General features: G+C 39.1%; 1 protein-coding gene across 4 annotated transcripts in view; it reads right to left on the reverse strand.

Annotated features, from left to right (window-relative positions):
* LOC124877798 (protein unc-13 homolog B-like) overlaps positions 1 to 25,539 on the reverse strand; it is a 222,850-nt gene that overhangs the window by 83,263 nt on the left and 114,048 nt on the right. For 2 of the 4 annotated variants that reach the window (XM_047381324.1, XM_047381323.1), the window contains exon 1: positions 916 to 3,708. The exons of 1 other annotated variant lie outside the window; for it this stretch is intronic. In XM_047381324.1, the coding sequence (XP_047237280.1) occupies positions 916 to 3,622 (2,707 nt within the window). In that variant the 5' untranslated portion in view covers positions 3,623 to 3,708. Of the gene's footprint in view, positions 1 to 915; positions 3,709 to 25,539 lie in introns of those variants that run through there. One more of the 4 variants, XM_047381325.1, reaches the window with a different exon arrangement.

Raw genomic sequence — 25,539 nt, forward strand, 5'->3', positions numbered from 1 at the left:
ACATTAAATATATTTATAGCACATGGCAAAAATTTTAATCTGACCATGTTTTCTTTGCTTTTCACCTTCAAGTAACCAAATGTTCTCGATAGCTCTCCAAGCTTTCTGAAGATTCATTTTCTGTCCATTTGTGACAGTTTTTAGATATAGTTTTTAAAGCATTCAGTCTTTAAAATGCACCTATAGGCAAACCTACTTTTTCCTGTTTTTGTAAGAAATAACTTTCAGATACAGTTCATATGTTGTAGTAGTTGTAAGTAGTTGTTAGGCAAGACACACTGTCATCCGTCCTTCACTTGCCCATTTTCCTTTTATTTTCCTTAAGGCTACACTGGACAAGATGCTCTCCTGACCAGATGCAAGAGCTGGCAATCAAAGTCTCAAGAAGACTTAACAGAAGCACAAACAATATTGTTTAAGACCGATCAAAAGAAAGTCCGGGTGCTTGGTGCAAAATATAAAACATATGGACGATTTTAAAATAGAACTGCACATTATATCTAAATGGAATTGTCAATTTCATTATGTGCAAAGGACTGCTTGAATGTAATACATGTAATATTTCACGTGGAATGCTTTCAAACTTTGTCAATACAATATATTTGACTTTCTGAATGGATTTTCATTATTTTCTATGCCTACACCTCATATACTGTATAGCTATGAGACCGAAAAACTAAAGCTCAAGGAGAGTGGTGGGGAAAAGACAGTAGTAAAGAAAATGTGGGTTGTTTGCGGTGGAAATAATAATCACAATATTTAATAACATAACAAATTCACACTTTCCTAACACTGTCCATCCCTAGTACAAAAATTTTGCATGGTACTATAAATAGATTAAATATGTCTCCTTTTTAATATTGGGTCAAAAACAATCACAAACATTGGATGACCACAACTTAAAATAATGGCTACCTTGTTCCATGTCCTCTTGGGAGAAGGTGGACATAGTCATACTGACAAGGTTGCACCTAGTCTCCCTCTTTTCTCGCAGAATCTGCTGAAAGCTCCTCAGACACTTCAGCTTGCGTTCATCGATTTGTGTCATCTCGGCTGATGACTCTGCTGCATCTCCCTCAGGTTTGACCTCCAAGCTTCCAGTACTGTCAGTGGTGGGCTGCTGTGGTACCTCTGTGGGAATGGTTTCCTCCAGTTCATCAGCCTGAATTGAGGCTGACAAGGATTCTGCAGTGGTGTATTGGGAAAGCTGTTCTTTATCCGTGACATCTGCAGGGCCTTTTGACATTTTCTCAGCTATGCTCTCACCAGGTAACTCTATTAGACCAACGGGTATTTCAATACTACTGGCAAAATTGTCAGGCCTGACAGAAGGTTCATCAGAGCATGTGGAGATCTTGTTCCAATAAGGATGATTTTGGCAAGTCTCTAAGGACTCCATTGCAAGACCTTTGCTGGTTTTTGCGACTACAGGCTCCACTGAAAAATTATTAGACATTTCAATACTACTGTTTTTGAACAGATCTGCAAAAGCATGAGCAGAACTAACATCACCTTCGTGAAAATGATTCGAGGTTTGTTCAATATGTTCCTCGTAGGATAATGGCTTTGAAGGCATTTCCGTTGTGGGCAAGTCAGAAGGCAACGATAATTCAAAGTCTGGCTGGTCTCCAGGATTTACTCCTACAGGTCCTTCAAGTTTGCGCAATGCACCCCGCAACGCAGACCTGAAATCAAGTACAGCTCGTCCTATGCGTTTGACAGTTAAACCGCCAGTTTGGACATCTGCCTTACCAGGATCAGAGAGTCGGTTTTCCCAGCTTTGACTACTGTAAGATCTGAGAACACTATCTCTTGAGATACCTGAGGGGTTCTTTGTCCAGGTCACAGCAGACGTCTCTTCATAGGCTAAACAGGTTTCGGTTTCACTGTTTGTTGTGAAGGTCAGGTCGTTTGTTTGATCAAACTCAAGTTCCTCTGTTTCCCCATCATGTACCTCAATCGAATGGTAACCTGAACTTTGAGGGTAGGACAAATCAGCAGAATAGTCATATCCGATAGAGGAGTTTCCAATGCTGCTAACAGTTAGATCATGAATCCTGGATTGACTATGAGGTCGTCTCAACCAAGACTGCCGTTCCTTCCTCAAAGTGCTGGTAAGTGAGTCGTAATGCTTTCCAGAGCTAATACAGAGATGGTCTGAGCTTCCTGTGGATGACTGTAATGAAGCACCATATCCTCCTGCTCCTTTGTAATGATCCCAGTTTCCAGCTCCTTCACAACAGTGAGAACTCTTGCTGTCATTCTCCTCTACACCCTTATCCCTGAGGTAGGTGCTGTCCTTATGCCACCTAGACTCCCTACTAACACTGTGTGGGGGCATAGTGCTAGTCCATTCCTCCTTATCACCAACTCTTTGCTTCTTTCCGTCATGACTAGATAATTGTCTTTCTAGGTCATATTCAGACTTAGAACTATGACCAGAGGACAAAGAGCTAGTGCTTGGAAAGTCTTGGCCATCCATATGTTCAAGTAAATTCAGGCTAAGATTCCTTGCTGTTGCACCCTCTGGTATATCTGAACTATGTTCAGAAGTATCATCAGGTTCCTCCAGTTCCTGATGATCTGCTGTTTGGGACACCCTAGACCCTTCTAGCCTTTTTAGCAGTAGTACCTCATGTATATTTTGGTGCTCATAACTTGGCTGAAAATAGTCAAGATCTGACTTTGGTACTGGGCTACCTAAACTACCATAAGCACTGACAGGCCTTCTACGTGTGGATGGTCCATCTTTGCTTCCCGACCATGTACCTGAACCACCTTTGTTGCTGGAACGAATGCCTTCAATTTCCTGTAACACTGCATCTACGCATGAGGATACCTCCTCAACTGAGCCTCGCACGGAGCTCAAGTAATCCCTGAGGTCTGAGATTTCCTCTTGGATCTTGTTAATACCCCTTAGCTCCTTCAGAATATGATCAATGATTGCACTTGACGCCTCTTCTTTAGCTTCATCCTCTTCCAGAAGTGTATTTGGTAGAGCTCTGTTGAAGTTGAGGTCCACACAGTCTCCAGCAGAATATGGTCTTTTGGGCCGAATATGAGGTGAAGCAAACTCACGGGTTCCTGATACAAACTTTGTCCCATTCATGTCTGGGCTGTCTGGAGTGTAAAGTGGGATTGTTTGGATGTGCTCCGGAGGTTCTCGAAGACCACTCTCGAAGGATATTCGTTTTTGATTTCCCTGGGACCTGGAGCTTTTATGTTGTAAAGTGCAAGGAATTCTTAAGCAACCCTCTCTGTTCAGCTCCACTTCTCCTACACATGGTGGGCCTGACACAACTACATGCCTTTTAATGATTGAACCTTTTGGGGATAAGACTTCAGCCCTTGGGGTAACCTTCGGATATATGTTTTTTAGCTCTTTTCGATTGTCAGATGCCTCAGCCTCCTCCTCCTGTCTAGTGCCTGGATAATAGAGGTGTGAGTCGGGGACATGGTGGTCTGTAGACCCTTGCAAAAGACGATGAATTTTGCCACGAATAACCAGTGCTACTTTGGGATTTGGAGCTCTCTTTTTAGGTGGATGAGTTTTTGATTTTGCGCCACCTTTAGGAGAAACTCCTGCTCCATGTTGTCCATTGAAGCGATTTCTGGAGAACATTTTCTCAAGAAAGAACTCTCCTTATCTAGCTTCCCACATTGTTGGTGGGACACATAATCAAATTTCTTGCAATACCATAGTTCCATATATAAATGTTGCCAATGGCTAAAAACCCAAATGCCAGTGGTCCATAACTGAAGAGGAAAGAGAGAGACAGAATAAAATAATCATAAATACAAAAAAACTAACAACATTATCCAGGTCACTTCATTGCATTAAAAAAAGACAATATCTGAGGATTAAATTATTTGTTTGGTGAAGTTTGGCATTTTTGTGATGATCAAATAAACAGATTCCAACTAAGATGTAATTTGTCAAATTTACAACTTTGAAATTGTTCAAAATACTGAAAAGATACGGAGATATTGTAGCTTTTATGCAGGTTTGTGTATATGTGTTTCCTGGAAAACACAGAATTAATTTTGTTCTCTATTCACAACACATTTCCCATCTTTGCCATGAAAAACTGTACTTTATAATATATTGATTTCGATTCTAAATCATCTAGGACATAACAATCCCTAATACTTAAGGCAACCTGACTTTTAAACTTGTTTCTAGAAGACATTTTACCTTCCATCCACAAGGCTTCTTTAGTTCTGCACAGTGGCTGGAAGTATCACTCTCTTTGTTTGTAGAAACACACTAATAGGGCTATCAAGGTCAATCATGGGGCTGTTAAGATCTCACGAGTAACTGGTCTTACTCTCCTTTTGGTTTAATGCTCAGGTCTTTATCATATAAGCATCCAAACCTGTCATATAACAATGCAATTATTTGAGACGTTTATGCCTCATATGTCACAAGGTGTGAATGGTTCCAAAACCACCTGGGGAAGACGAATCATAGCCGCACAGTAGAGGTTGGATGATCCCTGAGTGCCCCTCCTCAACTTATAAGCCTGATTACTTCCAATCTATGTTGAGAACTCAATAAGCCTTTTGGATGAGAGATGCAATGTCTCCAAGAAAGAAGAGAAGAAGCCCAGTGACCTTCTATTCAATCAGTTAGGATTGTACTTTATAATACGTTAAATACCATTAAAACTCTGATCAGGCTTTAAACCATGTTCAGGTTAAATCAACCCCTTAGAACTCAATGAGCATGAAAGAGCAGACAGGTCATGATTAATACATCTTAAAAGCAATCTTCACTAAATGAACATTTAAGGTACTCGTCTTTATGCTCAACGAGAAAAATGTTGTTTTGATCAGGCATGTACTGTGTTATCAAACGCAATAAAGAAATTATTGCTCTCCAATTAAAATGGCAAACATTCTTGCCAAACTATTTCTTATTAATATGAAAAGTGGAATCTAAACAGCTCCTGGACATCTGGACATGATTACATTTTCAGAACATTGGTTCCCACAGGATTATCCACAGATTTCTACCTTGCAGGAATACACAGATATCCAGACACAGACACAAAAATTGAACACCTTAAAGTTAAAACACTGTTTAATTCTAATCAAAAACTACAACAGAAACTACTAACTTATCTGAGAAAATATTCTCGTGTTTGTGTTTGAGGTGTATGATAATTAAATCTTATAGATCTACTCATTTTGGCCATAAGAAATCAAATATTGCCAAATTTACACACCAGCTACTTTATTATGTACATCTGTTGAACTGCTTTTTATTGCAATTAACAAATCAATCAATCAATCACACGGCAGCATCTCAATGCATTTAGGCATCTAGAATTGGTAAAAACAACTTGCTGGAGTTCAAATTGATGATTAGGATGGTAAAGAACCTTGAACATATCATGTTTTTTGTCCCAGACAGGTTGGTCTGACACTGCTGATCTGCTAGGATTTCAAGAGATCGGTCATAGAAGGAAAATACCAAACAAAATAAATGATATTTATTTTAAAAGCATTGATGAGTTATGGACAATATAAAATAAATAATATCTTTACTTAACATGAAAATATATACATATTCCAAAGACATTTCAAGTTCAACTCACAGATAGGAGACAAGTGACAATAGTTTTCTCTGCATGGACTATCAAACTGCAGAGAACGTGTCTGCTGGAGCTTCTGCTCGATTTGAAAAGGCTAACTCAGAACTGGACTTGTTAATTTTGCTGAAAGCTATCCAAATTTGTCAGACGGGCATTGCAGTCTGAAAAAGATCTGCTGGCCACAAGAGTCTAGCCTCAGCCTTTTATTATAAAATGATCACTCAGTTAACCATTGTAGGCAAATCATTCCTTCTCTGAGAAACCGACCACTGCAAATCTGTAAAACTCAAACTCCAACATTCAAATAGCACTATTAAAAAGTAGGGGAAAATATGTATATTATTAAGTACTTACTTTAACTTGGCAAGTGATTTATAAAATAGGTAAAGTACCAGTCTGAACCAGGTATCTATTAATGCAAAATAATGGGAGGAATAGAGCAGCTCAGTGGAAAGACCTGAGTAATTTATTGCTCTAAAAAACTTTAGATAGACTTTGAAAGAAGAACTACCTCAACTCCACGAGACACATTTACTCCAAGGTCTGTGAACAATTCAAATGAATTACAAACGGATTTGTAATTTCAACAATTTCAAGGCAAGAAATTGAGTAATCTCTCACAGCACATGTACTCAATTGCAACTCGTTTTTCTTATTAGCTGTAAAGACCATGTGCATCACCTGACAAAAAGAAACAATTATTCGGAGAAAAATTGTCTTAAATGTTGAAACTAAAACAGTTCTTTTAAAATAAATTAATAGATCAATTTTTTACGCTATAGCCATAAACACTGACATATACCTTTGAAGTCCTTTTGCCTGTACGAAATTGGTGCTCTAGACAGACAGACAGATAATTTATCCCAAGGGAAATTGGAGTATCCAGTTGCATACGAAGCATACATCTGTACATTAAACATACATTAAGCCTAAACTAAGCAGTAAACAGTTCAGAACTTTGCAAATGAAAGTGAAAGTGAGCAGGGAAATAAGTAAGTAAAACAGTACAAATGAAATGCAAATGGATGTAAACAGTACTAATGAAGTGCAAATGAGAATAAGGATCACAGATGTAAGTAAAAATTGTCATGTTGTCAATCCACTATTGTCTCCATTGCCATGACTAGGAGCTGTTCTACAGTCTGATAGCCAGGGTGACAAAGGGGTTTCTAAGTCTGTTGGTAGAGCTGGGCAGGGACAGCAACACTGAACACACTCCGCCTGATGAAGTTGTTATGCAGAGGGTGTTGGACGTTGTTTGTTCTGGGTCTTGTTTTTCCACCACTGTCACCAGAGAGTTCAGATCCGTGGCCAGACTGGTAAAAGAAAGATCTGCAGTAGTTTTTTGCAGATGTTGAAGGACCCCCCCCCTTCTCAGGAAGTATAGACGGCTCTGCCCTTTTCTATGTAGAATGTCCCTATTTCTTGTCCAGTAAAACCACACATCAAAGGTGTCATAAAAAGCTTGGTTTTATTCCTGTTTTCAACTGTCTTACAGGAATGAAAAATCTTAAATGACATTGTAGTAAGATTTTAAGGAGATTAGAGAAGTCTTTGCGAGTTGTTCAGTTAAGGTGCTTTGAGTGGAGAATAAAGGTATAATATAATCATATTTTTAGAGCCAACAAAGAACCAGATCAACTATAAATCACGTTTCATAACATTGTGAAGGTAAGCCTCCGTATGTTTGAGAAAGTGCACTGTTTTAGTATGTTGTCCACACGTTATACCCAATGAAACATGTATGATAAAAACTAGAGAACCTCTGACAGGGAAACAAAACGGCAAAAGGAGCACAGGAAAACCGGCATTAAGGACTAGAAGCAACAGTGACAGAAGAATCTGGCAAGGAGGTAACAAAATAGACTGGCTTTTAATTGACTGAATGACAAGAAAGTCAGATGAAACTAGAACAGCTGGGTTACAGACCAAACTAAGGAGCTGAGGGAAAGTGACTAAGAACAGATGGAAATAAACAGATGGACTAAAACATCACAAAAAATGGATCTTACAAAAAAGCTAAAGATAAACATTAAGTAAGAATCTTAACAAATACACAAAGAACAGAACACATGAAGGTTCTTAAACCTGTATGGAACACCGTTACTGACAAAAATAAACCCAAATAAACCCAAAATAATCAAAATAAAAATCCAACTGAAAATCCCCCAAAAAAAGACCCATGGTTTTCAATATAATTTTACAAATTAAAATGAATACAGTGTGGCAAATATTCAGCACCCACATGCCAATACTTTGCAGACCCAAGTTTCTCACAATTCAAACTACAAGTCTTTTCAGGCATGTCACTATCAGCCTTGGACATGTAAAGACTGAAAGTTTTGCCCAGTTTGGCTTTGCGAAAACTAACTGAAGCTCAGTGAAATAGGACTGACTGGGCCATTCTAAACCATAGATATTCTTACATCTAAACCAGAGGTCCCCTACCACTGGGCTCCAGACCGCTACCAGTTCTTTGGTCTATTGGTACCGGGCAGCAGAACAATTAAATAATATGTGGAGTAATTTGGAATTGACAAGTAGAGCGTTTGGGGGATTTTATTTTGAAAATCGCGGACGTGCCCGTGTGCTTCCACCAGCACACTTGAGAAGTATTAGGATATGGAGGAAAATGTCCAGTCCAACTGTATGTTGTACGGTCTGCTGACTCATCCCGGAGAGCAAGTCCAGTCCGTGGAGACAAATTAGCTCTATCAAACTTCTCACCAACTCCGACGAGCTTCCCTGCCCCTGCTAAATTAAAGTGTCTTCATGGCATGATGCTGCCACCACCACTTTATTAGCATGGGCATGATATGTTCAAGGGGAAGTGCAGTGTTACTTCTCCACCACACATTGGCCCTGATCCTCAGAGATTCCAAATAAGGAGCGCTAAATTGCTTGTGCAAAATAAAATGCAATAAGTCTCTTCTGTGTGTAGGTGCTCCTACGAACATTGGGTGCGCAATGGATAACAGGTAGAAAAGTGGTGCAGACCGCCATATTCAAATAAGAATTGTGCGTGTTCTACTGGCTGTCATCATAGACACTTTGGGAGAGCAGAATGTATAAGAAAGATGAAATTCAAAGTAATGGCGTTGGAGTTAACAATAATAATAATAAAAGTCAGTCAGTCAGTCATTTTCTACCGCTTATTCCATAGTGGGTTGCGGGGGAGCTGGTGCCTATCTCCAGCAGTCTATGGGCGAGAGGCAGGGTACACCCTGGACAGATCGCCAGTCCATCGCAGGGCAACACACAAACAACCATGCACACACTCATTCATACACCTAAGGTCAATTTAGAGTGATCAATTAACCTAACAGGCATGTCTTTGGACTGTGGGAGGAAGCCAGAGTACCCGGTGAGAACCCACGCATGCACGGGGAGAACATGCAAACTCCATGCAGAAAGACCCCAGGCTGGGAATTGAACCCAGGACCTTCTTGCTGCAAGGCAACAGTGCTACCAACTGCGCCACCGTGCAGCCCAATAATAAAAGTTGTATTAATAATATAAAATTGCATTTATGTAAGTATCTCAAAGTGCTACAAAACAACAGTAAAAACATTTAAAACCATGAAAATACTAAAAGCTACAGTTAAACCATGAAATATCAATTATAAAACCTAAAAAAAGCTGACAGCCACTGTCAGACTTACATTGAAATGCAGCTAAAACAGCTCTGTCCAAATAGCTGTATTTACATCTGTGACAAGTGATTTGAATTGAGGGATATGACTCGCTTGACCCAAACATTGCAAACCCAGGTAGTCCCATAATAATTTAACACATGAATGCGCTTCAAACAGAGCTGTAACGGAACATTGAGGGGGGAAAATTAATAAATAATCTGTCTTGCGCACAAGGAACGCACAGGACAGTTTTTTTATTATTTGTTTTTCCTTCTATGTCCCTTTGGCTCCATGGTGGTTTTCTGGTCTCTGTTAATGTTCAGTTTTGTTTGTTAAAGAAGATGGCACAACATCTTTGCATGTCAATTTGCAAATGCCTTTTAAAAGTGCTAAATATAGACACAAAAAGAGTACCAACAATCCATTGCAGGTTTGATAAATCCCATTGCGGGTGGTAAAGGATAACATTTACATATCCTCCGCCAATAAATGTGCTGTTTGGGTCATATGTTTCACATATTCATGAAGGCAAACATGCTGACAGGGTTGCACCCGCTGTTCCACTGGTTTTACACATGCAATTCGATTTGCGCTTGGTTTGCAACTGGTTAGGTGCCTTTTCCAGGGGCACATCAACATGTGGCAGGAGGAAGCTGGAATCAAACCTACAACCTTTGCACTACAAGACAACTACTCAACCCTCTGAGCCACAGTCGCCCAGATTGTCTCTAATACTTAACAGTTTAATACTGGCAAACACTTAGAAGTTCAATGCATAAAGAAAAAACGAGTGTTTAGACACAAACAGAGGCTCAAATAACCAGAAAAAATAAAAACAATCATGTGTGAATGAAATTAGCTTACTACAGTATTTTCCAGTTTAAACAACATTAACAAAAGCAGTCAGTGTCTACTCCAGCCATCTACTTATGTCTTCCTTCTAGCCTCTTCACCATGGAAACTGCATCACATACTGGCTGAGTTAAACTGTGTTCAAAGCTATTCATTATACTAATAAAACTTAAAAAGTGAAGTAGATAAAATTAAAAATTATGACCAAAGCTTGAACCGAAAGCATGTCAGATAAGTTGTTCTGTGTGGAAGAACATCTTGCACCTGCTTTTTAGTGGCGGCTCCTGTCAATCCTATTGGATTGAACTGCATCCAGAACGGGTTGTTGGTGTAACTGGTTTAAACGTCATGATTTAATCTGATTAAATCATAAATTGTATCCTGACTCTTTTCACCTGTATAAGCTTCTCAGACGGCTGAAGCGTAACCAACCTTTCTTCTTTTCAAAAATGTGGTAACACTCATTTGTGTCAGAATTAGTGATTTGTTTTACACTTTTATCCCCTGCTGGGTCTAGTAGGGAGCAGCTGGCTGAAGGCAGGTTAAGAAGCTGCACCATTGCCACCTAAGCCCTGCTGATTAGTGAGCTCCAGGGATAATGGGAGGATGCTCTGTCCAGGTGCAAGGGTCTTTTATTAATTTCAACACCCAACCTCAAACCCCTTATTATTAAGAAAACCTACAATTTGCATCCAATAAGAAAAGATATTAATTTTATTCTCTGTAATGCATCCTTCCTTCCACATTATTTACATCTTCTTCTTGGCAGCACCCCCTCAGTCATTTCAAGTTAGATACAACCCAAATGCAGGTGCTTATACTTGAAGAGATGTTCCAAGTGTCTGCTTTAGTGCCAAGGTTCATTTTGGAGATTTTTGGTGAGGAAGTAGTAATGCAGCCCCATACATTCATGGCACAGAATAGAAGGAGGAAGGCAGAAACGGGATGTCAGCTTGTTTGGCCATCTTCCAAATAAACATCTTTAAAGTGGATCATGTCGATTACACCCCGTTCACGTAACACGTCTTTTACCAAAACCCTGTTATGTGATAGAGAAAAGTAAAACTAAATAATCACCTATTTTTTCAAACTCAGTAAGAGTGAGAATTTCTTCCTCTGATTTCATAATAACTGTGTTTCTTTTGCACAAGTGGAAGTATAACTTTTTTGTAACCTCAAAGGTCCACATTTTATTTTTTGATTCCTGCAGCAATAAATTCTTGGCAACTTAAGATTTAAATAACGGATACAAATTAAAGTAGGTTGTAGATTTGGCTTCTGGAAGCATTAAGTGAGTAGCTTAAGGAAAGCTTGTTTGGCTGTAAGCCTGGAAGTTGCTGAAGGACAGAGCACATGTTCTGATTAAAACCTGCAGGTCAAGCTTTTAGAAAAATCACAAAAATGTCAACAATCCTTAGTAGACATAATGTAAAATTATCTATTTACAGGATGAAGGTCATCCTTACAGGTTTTGCTGCAAACACAGCTGTGGGGACCAAGTATGAGATCCGACCTTCAGTCCTCCATATTTTGGTTTTCAGATAAATGATAAAAGTTTTGCAGGTACAGTACTGACCAAAGGTTTGGACACACCTTCTCATTCAAAGAGTTGTCTTTGTTTTCATGACTATAAATATTGTAGCTTCACACTGAAGGCATCAAAACTATGAATTAACACATGTGGAATTATATACTGAACAAAAAAGTGTGAAACAACTGATAATATGTCTTATATTCTTGGTTCTTCAAAGTAGCCACTTTTTGCTTTGATTACTGCTCCTCACACTCTTGGCATTCTGTTGATGAGCTTCAAGAGCTTCACCTGAAATGGTTTTCCAACAGTCTTGAAGGAGTTCCCAGAGATGCTTAGCACTTGGCCCTTTTGCCTTCACTCTGCGGTCCAGCTCATCCCAAACCGTCTCGATTGGGTTCAGGTCCGGTGACTGTGGAGGCCAGGTCATCTGGCGCAGCACCCCATCACTCTCCTTCTTGGTCAAATAGCCCTTACACAGCCTGGAGGTGTGTTTGGGGTCATTGTCCTGTTGAAAAATAAATGATGCTCCAACTAAACACAAACCGGATGGAATAGCATGCCGCTGCAAGATGCTGTGGTAGCCATGCTGGTTCAGTCTGCCTTCAATTTTGAATAATCCCCAACAGTGTCACCAGCAAAGCAGCCCCACACCATCACACCTCCTCCTCCATGCTTCACGGTGGGAACCAGGCATGTAGAGTCCATCCGTTCACCTCTTCTGCGCTGCACAAAGACACGGTGGTTGGAACCAAAGATCTCAAACTTGGACTCATCAGACCAAAGCACAGATTTCCACTGGTCTAATGTCCATTCCTTGTGTTCTTTAGCCCAAACAAGTCTCTTCTGCTTGTTGCCTGTCCTCAGCAGTGGTTTCCTAGCAGCTATTTTACCATGAAGGCCTGATTCACACAGTTTCCTCTTAACAGTTGTTCTAGAGATGTGTCTGCTGCTAGAACTCTGTGTGGCATTGACCTGTTCTCTAATCTGAGCTGCTGTTAACCTGCGATTTCTGAGGCTGGTGACTCAGATGAACTTATCGTCCGCAGCAGAGGTGACTCTTGGTCTTCCTTTCCTGGGGCGGTCCTCATGTGAGCCAGTTTCTTTGTAGTGCTTGATGGTTTTTGCGACTGCACTTGGGAACACTTTCAAAGTTTTCCCAATTGTTCGGACTGACTGACCTTCATTTCTTAAAGTAATGATGGCCACTCGTTTTTCTTTACTTAGCTGCTTTTTTCTTGCCATAATACAAATTCTAACAGTCTATTCAGTAGGACTATCAGCTGTGTACTGTATCCACCTCCTGCGCAACACAACTGATGGTCCCAACCCTATTTATAAGGCTTGAAATCCCACTTATTAAACCTGACCAGGCACACCTGTGAAGTGAAAACCATTTCAGGTGACTACCTCTTGAAGCTCATCAACAGAATGCCAAGAGTGTGCGGAGCAGTAATCAAAGCAGAAGGTGGCTACTTTGAAGAACCAAGAATATAAGACATATTTTCAGTTGTTTCACACTTTTTTGTTCAGTATATTATTCCACATGTGTTAATTCATAGTTTTGATGCCTTCAGTGTGAAGCTACAATATTCATAGTCATGAAAACAAAGACAACTCTTTGAATGAGAAGGTGTGTCCAAACCTTTGGTCAGTACTGTATGTAAAGACCTTTAACTTTAACTCAGGTTTGGCTTTTCAAGGTGTTTCTCATTTACGTGAACACATACCTTCTCATCATGCACTCACCAGACACTGTATTATGAATACCTTGTTAAATGTTTTGTCAACACAAATGGTGAATCAGCCAATCAAATAACAGGCATCTAGAAGTGAGGATAACAACTTGCTGAAGTTCAAATTAAGCATTAAAATGGGGAAGAAAGAAGGAAATGGGGAGACTGGTCCAGGATGATAAAAAGGCAGCATTAGCTGAAATAACCCATTACAACCAACATATGCAGAATATAGTCTCTGAATGCACAACGAGTTAATCCTTGAACCAGATGGGCTACAGCTGCAGAAGACCAAACTGGGTGCCACTCCTGTCAGAACCAGAACTGCAAACTGAGTAAACAATTACCACACCATAATTCACTATAATTGGACATTAACAGATTAGATAAAGGAGTCCCAATTCAATCTGCAACGTATAGATGGTACGGTCAGAATATGTCAAAACAACATGAAAACGAGGATCTATCAGGCTTTATATCGATGGTTCAGAATGCCAGTGGTGGTTTAATGGTATGTGGCTATCTTCCAGGCCCACTTTGGGCTCCTTAGTACCATCATGATTACAACCCTACAGCCTCCCTTAGTATTGTTGTTAAACATGTCCATCCCTTCATAGCCACAGTGTACCAATCATCTGAACGCTACTTCCAGTAGGATAAAGCACCATGTGACAAAGCCTGCTCGAAAAATCTCAAAATGGTTTCTTAAACATGACAATAAGTTAATTTTAACCCAATGGCCTCTACAGAAACCAAACCCAATCGAACATAGCACCTTTGGGATGTGGTTGGAATGTGAGATTCACATCATAGATGTGCAGCCAACAAATTTGCAGCAATGCTGTGATGCTATCATATGAAAATGGAACAAAACTCTCTGAGGAATGTTTGTGTCATCTCTGGCCCTTGTTGGCCGTTTTAAGCAAAAGAAAAAATAGTTTACAATAAATTTAGGGAAATATCTCAACGGTTGCCATGTTTTAAACATAGAACCTAGAAAAAACACATACTGCAAGGAGTGAAAAAAGGCAAATGGATGGGCAGAAATATACTCTTCAACATTAGGACAGAGAATAAAGTCTGAAATTATTTTCCCTACAATTTATTTTGATTTCTGATACTTATTTTTGATCCAGACTCAGAAAAACCTAATTCCATACTTTTCCTTACTTTCCAGACTGATATTTGGAGAAAATAGTGAAATTATTAGGGATGAGCATCACCTTCATTGATGTAACAGATACCAGAAGGACTAAGTATTTTTACACTTCAGATTATGAAATCACAAACCACACTTAATACATTTCTGTAACATTGTGGTATTATTCATCTACCTTAGCAGCAACTGAAATCAGACCACAAATGTCCATGTAGGCTCAGGGTCTTTTCTCAGGGTTTTGGATAAGATCCAGAACCAAGCTTGTAATCTGAGCTGGGTTTATCATTCACAAATGAAACCCAGTAATGTAAAAGTTATTCCTCATCAGCACAATCAATAACAACGTTCTTGTTTCAGAATGTATGAATGTATTTCTATATGTTGCACATGAGTGTGAGTTGCTAATTTTACCATCCTGGCTTCAGTTCATCACTTCGCCATCTGATTCTTCCCTTTGCTCTTTGCACTTATTCTCCTGTTATCTTATTTTAGATTTCCCACCTTATGCAGAAAAAACCCCACCTCCTCCAAATCTTGTTTGTAAAGAGGATCCACAGATGTCGTATTAGGCCTTTTAACTATTAACACTTTGATATTTTCCACTGTATCTAAACAAAGTTATGATTCTCCTGATGCAAAACACATCTTTTGTCTCTTTAAACCACACGCTTATCTCTAAACGGAAATGTCTTTAATATTCCTTATTTATTCCCATGTATTGACTCTACTTTAATTTTAAAACAAAGGAGTGTTCTTGGTTTAGAACACCAGAGCAATGTTGAATTCATAAAGCTGACAGATTGTCGAAGGAATTGTCCTTCCAGTAATCTGATAGAGCATACCAATTTCGTCAAAGCCTTTTTTCATAATGGCTTTCTCTCTGTCTGGTCCAAGCCTTGTAAAAGCTCCACAGCACGTTTCCTTTTCAAAGGCTGTACGTTTATTGATCGGCATTTTAAATGCTCTCCTGTAACCAGGCAAACAAAGTTTGCCCTTCTGCCAGCATTGCATTCAGACTGTGAATCATAAAGAGCCTATAGCAGATGACAAACTGGACAGTATGCTTGCGTTACATAGAGGTTCTTGGTTAAGAACACCAAAAATTAATCAAACAATTGTACAGTGAAGATTTTTCCTCTCTGAAAAAGACTGTAGAAATCTGGGTGCATATTAAAATGTACAAACAGCAACTGAAAAAGCAAGAATAACAAAACAAGACCATTTAATCAATATCTAGCTTTATCTAATCAAATGCATAATTCCAGTACTATATTTGTATGGTTTTAATGGTTTCACATTCCTTCATCATGAATCTTGTTTGGCTTACAAAGAATACCTTTTCAGTATCTCCTTCAACCAAAGTCTAAAGAGTTGCAAAGGCATGTTGTCATTATTAAGCAGCAATTATAACATCAATGCAGTCATGAAGGAGGAAACATGTTAACTTTGTCAGTCAGTCATTTTCTACCGCTTATTCCATAGTGGGTCGCGGGGGAGCTGGTGCCTATCTCCAGCAGTCTATGGGCGAGAGGCAGGGTACACCCTGGACAAGTCGCCAGTCCATCGCAGGGCAATACACAAACAACCATGCACACATTCATTCATACACCTAAGGGCAATTTAGAGTTACCAATTAACCTAACAGGCATGTCTTTGGACTGTGGGAGGAAGCCGGAGTACCCGGTGAGAACCCACGCATGCACGGGGAGTTAACTTTGTAAACTGAGTAATTCTTCAACAAAACTAACAAAAGAAAACAATTTTCTCTCCTTTATGTACCAAGATTGAAAATTTGAATAACAAGTAAATTCACAACGCAGTTTTCAACCAAACTGTCCTGGCCCTATGTGAAAATGTATTTCCCCACTAAATCTAATATTTGATTTTGCATTGCTGTGGAGGAATCTAGCCTCACTCATCTTTGCAAAATTGTTTGAATTCAGCAACCCTTAAGAGGTTATGAGCATGAATGAACGGTTTAATGTCATGCCCTACAAAGTACAGATTTTGATTTGACCACTCCAAAACCTTTATTTTGCTTTTTGTTGATCCATTCAGAGATGGAGTTACCAGTGTGCTTGGATCATTGTCCTGTTGCATACCTTGAGGACCTGGAATAATAGCTGTATATTCTCCTCCAGGATTTTCTAGTAGAGCAGAATTCACACTTTCAGTGACTGAAAGTCATTTAGGTCCTAAATAAGAAAAGCAGTCCCAGATCATCACACTGCCACCCCATGTTTGACTGTGGGTATGATGTTTTTCAATATTATACCAAATCTAACAGGACACACATCTTCCAGAAAGTTTCACATCCACTAGGGAATAATTTCCCAAAATGACTTCAATGAAATCATCAAAACGTTTTGGCAAATGTGTATTTTCTTGCTGTTAAACTATAAACACTGACACCCGGGTTTTCAATCCCCCTTGGTCATTTGACCTGAAATTTCATTTCATTGCAGCACAGATGACACTCAGCTGTTGGTAAAAAGTAATACAGCTTCTCCACCATTATCATCATCATCATCATTCTCTGTCAGAAGATAAGGACATGGATGTAGCAGAAACATTGCAAAGTTTCACCCCATACTCACCTTCCCGGAGGCAGAAAAATTGGTCTAAGTTGTTGGTTTCTAGCGAAAACCTCCAGGTTCGTGCAATATAGCTACAACTGTGCTGCTCCACCAGCTTAATGCAAAAAACATGGAAGTCACTGTTACAAATAAGAAGTCAACTATCCTTTATGGGGGCAAAGAACAAAGAGCAGACAAAAAACTCATAAAAACTTCATGAACTCGGGTGTAGATTTTAACAGCCAATACAGTCTAAGAACAGCTTAAAAACATTGCCAAGATAAACTGTTTCTCATTGAAACAGAAAAACTCCCACATTTCATTTTAAATAGTTGAGAGTATTGTAACAGTGTTTATACAACTGCAGCTCTTCCTTAATACAGCTGCCAAAGGCCTGACCAAGATCAGGAAAATAGTGCTTAAATCAATGCATTGGTTCCATGTTTGTCTAAGGATAGATTTTAAAATCTTGTTGACATTCTATTAGGCACTCAAAGATTTTGGCCCTGAATACATTTCAGAGTTGTTGGTCAGCTATGAACCATGTAGACTCCTCAGAGCATCTGAGATCTCTTTGCTCAGTGTTCCCCAGACAAGAACTAAACAAAGGGAGGCAACATTTAGGTTGTTTGCTCCTCAGATCTGGAACAAGCTGCACAATAACCTTAGATGGGCAGGGAACTGATTGCTCATTTAAGTTCGGACTGAAAACACTGTCCATCTTTGACAAAGGTCAAAGATTTCTTCAGTAGTTAATTTCTATCAAGTCTTAGCTATTTAAATTGTTCAATTTCTTTCTTCAACTGTGATGCTTTGTGATTTTAAATATGTCTTATCTCTGTTTCTTTCTTTTCCTGTACAGCACTTTGAATTTTCTTTATGAAGGGTGCTATGCTCAAAGACATGCCTTTATCAAGGTTTGATTTTGAGTCGGACCAAAATGCAGACCAGAGCTTGGGAATCGCATGTTGTAAGAAGTCTTCAGAATTGATTTTCAGAGGTATTTTACAAACACGTAGCAAATCACTGCAGGTACTACAAGAGTCCAGACCAAAACTTACATAAGAGTTCTCTGCAGGAAAACGTAGCGAAACAGAATCAGGAGTAGTAACCAGCAACACACAATGACACAAAACCAACTAATATACTGAGGGATAACAAAGGGCAGGTAATCAAAGAAACAGGGAACAGGTGTGACAAGGAGGCATGGAGGCAGAAGGGACAGGTGGAACTAATAAACAATAAAGAGAAACATAGACCTAAGCAAAACTATAGACTAAGAAAACCAAAAGCATACAAAATCCAGAATAACCAAGAACTAAAGGAAACAGAAACTGGAGGGAACAGAAGAACAACAACCTAAGGTCTAAACAAAATAAAAACCATAAGGGAACCCAGACTATAAAAGTAAACAAATCTAAGTAACACTAATGGAACAAACTGAGAATGGAAAGGAGGAAACGAGAAGTGGAATAAATGTAAACAATAACTAGAGCTTACCTAAAAAGGAAGGCTGAAATTATAGAAACAAAGCTGAGGACTAAACAGAGAGAGAGAGAACAAATAGCTAACAGAAATACTAAATGAGAACTAAACAAAAGAATCCAGGGAGAATAAAGAACCATAATAGTAATAATAATAATAATAATAAAATCATACAAAGTAATAAGGAAACAACCATAAAGGAAACTTGAGGAAAACAACAAAGCACTAGAAGGCGGTAGAGGGAGCAAAACAAACTAATAAACATGATACAAAAACCAAAATAGAAACCTCAAGACAACATAAACCATCACAAGAGACAATAAAACAAAGTCCGAAATGTCACACTGTGACAGCCTTGTATGCTTGGGTCGTAACAGGAGTGCGGAAACATGTGCATTCAAGTGCATGTTTCCACACAAGAACAAGCACTCAGCATGGGTTGAATCTAGCCTTCTTCAGATGTTCTTTAATCTGCCAATGTAACGTTTGCAGTTTCAGCAGCAGCCTGAACTGTTCAGTTTTGCTTAAGGGATTTGCAAAGATGCATCATTGCAGTTTTCAAAATAATTTATACTCTAATTGGTGATCCGTCATACAGACCATTTTCTAAAAGATCAATGAAAGCTGCCGGTTTCCAGCTGATGACGTTTAAGTGATCTCTGTCATTTTAATGCCTCAAAACAGTATTTAGATGATAAATAATGCATAACTAGAAGTAAGATAATAATCGTGATTTAAACAGCCTTGATACGGATGCATTGTAACATTACCAATCAGCAATTACTTTAACCATAAGTTGTATTTAGTGGCTTTTATGTTAAAATTGGCATAGAAAATAATTATAGTTGCAACAGCTAGAAAAATAAATCATTACCACAATAAATTTTTTTAACTGTTTTTTAGAAATGTTTCCATCTGTTCTTGCAAAAATAGCTAATAATCAGCAGATTACTGCTGGTCCAGCCAAATACAGCATCTATGAGAATAAAGCACAGCATATTTGCTTTTTGTCTAATGAGCACAAAATGATGTTAGAGACAAGGAGTGCCTGACAAAAACTTAATTCCACTTTTAGAGGAAGACTTAATTCAGAAGGAAAGAATGACAGCTAGAAGAAAAGGGGGCAGCTGGCTGAGAGGAAGAGAAAGAAAGAGCCAAGGAACAAAGCATGACGATAGCTGTTTAAGACAGAAACAAAATGGATAACAATGATTAGGGATCATTTCATAGAGTAAAGAGAAGAAGACAAAAGCGATCCAAAGATTATGTTATTTCTATACAAGCGACATGAAAAGCAAAAATAAAAAACTTCAGAAACACAGCTGTTAACAAATGGTGCCTGCAGCTGTACTTGCCCAAAAAGTCTCACTTTTTACTATCAACAACCTAAATTTAAAGTGACTGGTGCACTTCACAGAAAACGTAGCGTTTGAAACAACCAAAACTGCAATAGTACAAAATGGCAAAGGGATGATAATAACCAGCATCTGCCCAGATCAATAACACCTAAACAATTGACACAAAATCGGTAGCCAAAGTCCTACAGTTATGGGCAAAATCTACTTCATGTTTGTCAACATGTTTTGACAATACAGGTCCTTCTCAAAATATTAGCATATTGTGATAAAGTTAATTATTTTCCATAATGTCATGATGAAAATTTAACATTCATATATTTTAGATTCATTGCACACTAACTGAAATATTTCAGGTCTTTTATTGTCTTAATACGGATGATTTTGGCATACAGCTCATGAAAACCCAAAATTCCTATCTCACAAAATTAGCATATTTCGTCCCACCAATAAAAGAAAAGTGTTTTTAATACAAAAAACGTCAACCTTCAAATAATCCTGTACAGTTATGCACTCAATACTTGGTCGGGAATCCTTTTGCAGAAATGACTGCTTCAATGCGGCGTGGCATGGAGGCAATCAGCCTGTGGCACTGCTGAGGTCTTATGGAGGCCCAGGATGCTTCGATAGCAGCCTTTAGCTCATCCAGAGTGTTGGGTCTTGAGTCTCTCAACGTTCTCTTCACAATATCCCACAGATTCTCTATGGAGTTCAGGTCAGGAGAGTTGGCAGGCTAATTGAGCACAGTGATACCATGGTCAGTAAACCATTTACCAGTGTTTTTGGCACTGTGAGCAGGTGCCAGATCGTGCTGAAAAATGAAATCTTCATCTCCATAAAGCTTTTCAGCAGATGGAAGCATGAAGTGCTCCAAAATCTCCTGATAGCTAGCTGCATTGACCCTGCCCTTGATAAAACACAGTGGACCAACACCAGCAGCTGACACGGCACCCCAGACCATCACTGACTGTGGGTACGTGACACTGGACTTCTGGCATTTTGGCATTTCCTTCTCCCCAGTCTTCCTCCAGACTCTGGCACCTTGATTTCCGAATGACATGCAGAATTTGCTTTCATCCGAAAAAAGTACTTTGGACCACTGAGCAACAGTCCAGTGCTGCTTCTCTGTAGCCCAGGTCAGGCGCTTCTGCCGCTGTTTCTGGTTCAAAAGTGGCTTGACCTGGGGAATGCGGCACCTGTAGCCCATTTCCTGCACACACCTGTGCACGGTGGCTCTGGATGTTTCTACTCCACACTCAGTCCACTGCTTCCGCAGGTCCCCCAAGGTCTGGAATCGGCCCTTCTCCACAATGTTCCTCAGGGTCCGGTCACCTCTTCTCGTTGTGCAGCGTTTTCTGCCACACTTTTTCCTTCCCACAGACTTCCCACTGAGGTGCCTTGATACAGCACTCTGGGAACAGCCTATTTGTTCAGAAATTTCTTTCTGTGTCTTACCCTCTTGCTTGAGGGTGTCAATAGTGGCCTTCTGGACAGCAGTCAGGTCGGCAGTCTTACCCATGATTGGGGTTTTGAGTGATGAACCAGGCTGGGAGTTTTAAAGGCCTCAGTAATCTTTTGCAGGTGTTTAGAGTTAACTCGTTGATTCAGATGATTAGGTTCATAGCTCGTTTAGAGACCCTTTTAATGATATGCTAATTTTGTGAGATAGGAATTTTGGGTTTTCATGAGCTGTATGCCAAAATCATCCGTATTAAGACAATAAAAGACCTGAAATATTTCAGTTAGTGTGCAATGAATCTAAATATATGAATGTTAAATTTTCATCATGACATTATGGAAAATAATGAACTTTATCACAATATGCTAATATTTTGAGAAGGACCTGTATATGAAATCTGATTAACAAGAAATACCTGTTTTAAAGACCTAATGTTAATGCTCTTAGGGACTTATGTTAACAAATATAAATACTATACAAACAAGAGAGATTATATTTATATAATTATAATTTTCATTTCACAAGAGAAATTGACACTGTTGTGCGTTCCCCACGTTTCTCTTTTGCATCACATCAGTTCAAATGAGCTTACTGTCAAATTAATGTTTTATAGAACATCTACATGAGAGTTTCATTTCAAGGGCCCTGATGCTAACCTTGGTGTCAGGCAACATACATTTAAACATGGTCATTATAAAACTAAAGTCATGACTCTTTAAGTACAAAGTTAATGCAGACACACCACCACTTTAAAAGAATCTTGCCTTTGCATGGTTACAATTCATAGAAACGTTAAGTTCTCCTCAGGAACAGGCACTATTACTCAAGTGTAGGCTGCAGTAAAAACACCCATACATACCCACTGAGTGGACTGAGTCATGGCTGAGAGGGGCATTGATATTGCTGTCACCTTCATTAGCCTAATTCTCCTGTGCACTGTAATTGATTTATCATCGCCATTCCACCTCCATCCAGTGGCAGCAGTCATTTTTCATACACGAGCTGCTCATATGCTCACAAATACAATAAGAGTGTCCCATTTCTATTAATGTCACACTCAATTACACTAAAATGAAGCACACAATCTTTCAAGTGGAAGTACCACAAATTTTTGTTAGAATAAATAGATTGTGATCCTATTTATAGTGTCGGCACCTAAACTCTGATTATATCACATGCAAAACTGTAGGTCAGCATGAGGAATACCTTGGCAGGGTGTGTCACAGTCATTCAGCTGCCACTGTGCAGGGGCAGGGAGGGGGAATGTTGGGAAGTGGAAAGTGCAATCACTTTCCTGACCAAATTGAATGAGCCGAGTCTGTGGCTTCTCCTTTATCCCATTCTGACTCCCTTCTTGTTTCCTTAAATGAGCGCCTGTTCCATGAATCACTGCTGGCCAGCTGCCATTGGTAACCCCATGCGAAAGACAATGTGCAGCCTTCTGAGGCTAATTGATTTAAGTTTGTCTCAGTCATTTAAGACATGCCAAAAAATGATGCTGCTAGTTGTTTTGCCCAATTCAGAAAAGAAAAAAAAACTTGGGTTTGGATTGAAAGTCTCTTCCTTTCAGATTAATGTGATAAATAACTGGAGAAAACCGCCTGAAGCCTCCTCTGCAATTCAGTTCTTTTTTCTTTTCTGTTTTTTTTTTGTTCTTGAAAAAAGTTTAGAAAGTTGTTTAAATCTGAGATGTTTCCTAAAAGCTGCTGTAATTTATTATCAAAAATTCCCAGATATTAAGGTTATTGTTCAGGCATATGGAAGAAAAGAAAAACATGCTAGAACCTGAATAGCTCTGTAACAGTGGTTCTTTGTTGTTATTGTTGCGCTATCTGCAATAATCTTTGTTATTCTCGTTTTATGTTTGAAGCATAAAGGCAGTCAACACCATCACTTAGCATTTCTGGGCTTTGGATTGTAGCACAACAATGAAGGTTTCCAAATGAGACGTGCAACCTTTCAGTGTTTCGTACATTCTGTGTCATACTTCTAGTAGCTTATTGTGAGAGTCTTTATGCCTTTTTGTACGTCATTCTGACAGCTTTCTCTCTTTTTGTGCAACAAGGTTTGCTGCCACTAACTGTAAGCTAAGTTTACAGCTTATCTTCTTTGGTCAATGTCTCCAAAGTATCATGACTTTATGTTTCAAGTTTTGTCAGTTTCTTGTTTGTTATGAAACTTTAAAGCAAACAATTTGTAGATTAAACTACTATCTAAAGTACTCCACACCAAACTAATGCAAGAAGGGCTGGTGATAATGACATGGAGGAGGTGTGAGAGAGTAGTTTTGGGTATCGAGGAATATTGTAAAAGTGGTGTAGTAAGCAGTGGATATTTGGCAAGTCCAATAATCATATATTAGCAGGAGTATGGCAAGCCATTGTGCATTTACTCTACAGCCTGGATGTCGAGCATAATTTTTGACTACCAGCTACAATGCCATTGAACAGTCCAAACAGGGACCACTTGACACTTAAATGTCACTAGATTTTTAAATGCCAACTGATGCCAAAAATGTTATACAAGGTGAGTAAATGTTGATCATATGTGACAATTAGAGCTGCCATTTAGTCAGAAGGAGAATAACTGGATAACTTGGAATCACTACTCTTAATACCAGAGGAAAGTGCACAGTTGTTTTCATAGCTTTTCTGTTAAGTCCCTTGACAGAAAATTAGAAGATTATGATCCTTTCTAAAGCAGTACACACCAACTAATGCAAGAATGGCTGGTAACAATTGCACAAAGATGGTTGAAGAACCACCTGGTTATGTTTGATCAGCAGTTTCCAGAATGGCTTTGGGATCCAGGTGATGCAGCAAGTTTTTTTTAAGTGTAATTAAGTGTAATTTGTTGCCTCTTAGCTGCAACACAGGCAAGAGTTTATTAATGGCATTAAACAGTACATCACACCAGGAATCAGACTAGAAAATAAAGGCAACTACATTTTTACCCCTAGTGTTCAAACAATGTCATTCAAGATTAGTGATTGTTTACCTATTCATGGCTCATTCCTTTTGTGTGGTCACATTTGGAGGAGGTTTTCAGTTCTGACCCACCTTATAGTTTGCACTAAGGTCCCTCCAGGACACAAGGCTCTCCCCCCACCCCTCAACTCATTTAATGTTGAAGTAACAGCGCACAATGACCCTTGTTCTCTTTATTTTCTTGATAAATCTCCTTCAAGACATTCAGTTCACTAAACCATACATTTTAGTAGCACACAAACCCACTTGTATTTTGGCCACATGCATGCATTTTAAGGCCACTTAACACTAATTTATTTTGTGTTTTTTTTAAAGACATTATTCAGACTTACACTGAGAGTACAAAATGTGTTTCTAGCAATGATAGTCATGTTGTGTTAGTAGTTTGTTTCAGTCTCAGTTTTGATCCACACCTTTAATTATTTATTTAAAAGTGTGGAGCTTAAATTTAAGTGGCTAATGCTGTGCATGTGTACCTATACAAAGGTTCTCCAAGTTCCTTGCTGACTCACTTCACCCCTTTACCATGTCATACCCACATATGTCAGTCAGTCAGTCATTTTCTACCGCTTATTCCATAGTGGGTCGCGGGGGAGCTGGTGCCTATCTCCAGCAGTCTATGGGCAAGAGGCAGGGTAAACCCTGGACAGGTTGCCAGTCCATCGCAGGGCAACACACAAACAACCATGCACACACTCATTCATACACCTAAGGGCAATTTAGAGTTACCAATTAACCTAACAGGCATGTCTTTGGACTGTGGGAGGAAGCCGGAGTACCCGGTGAGAACCCACGCATGCACGGGGAGAACATGTATTCCGGCCGGGAATCAAACTCAGGACCTTCTTGCTGCAAGGCAACAGTGCTACCAACATATGTTTTATTTTTAATTTCTGTTTAATGAAGAGAAAATTCAATAACCAAAATATGGACAAACACTTATGTAACCGGATGTCGTCGTCCGGGCAAACAAGCAGTCTTTTCTAGCAGCATCCATCATACAATAACAACAATAACTCAAGAACTACTTCCTGTCTTTCTTCAAATTAAGAATCTCAAACATAGGTAAGGTGTCAAGTTTAAAGTATTCATTTTTATATAAATAGTGCTCCACCTGGCAGACTTCAATTTGACAAGAATTATCTTGGTATTTTGTTACATGTGGGT

This window comes from Girardinichthys multiradiatus, chromosome 12, assembly GCF_021462225.1.
Source record: "Girardinichthys multiradiatus isolate DD_20200921_A chromosome 12, DD_fGirMul_XY1, whole genome shotgun sequence".
Taxonomy (NCBI): domain Eukaryota; kingdom Metazoa; phylum Chordata; class Actinopteri; order Cyprinodontiformes; family Goodeidae; genus Girardinichthys; species Girardinichthys multiradiatus.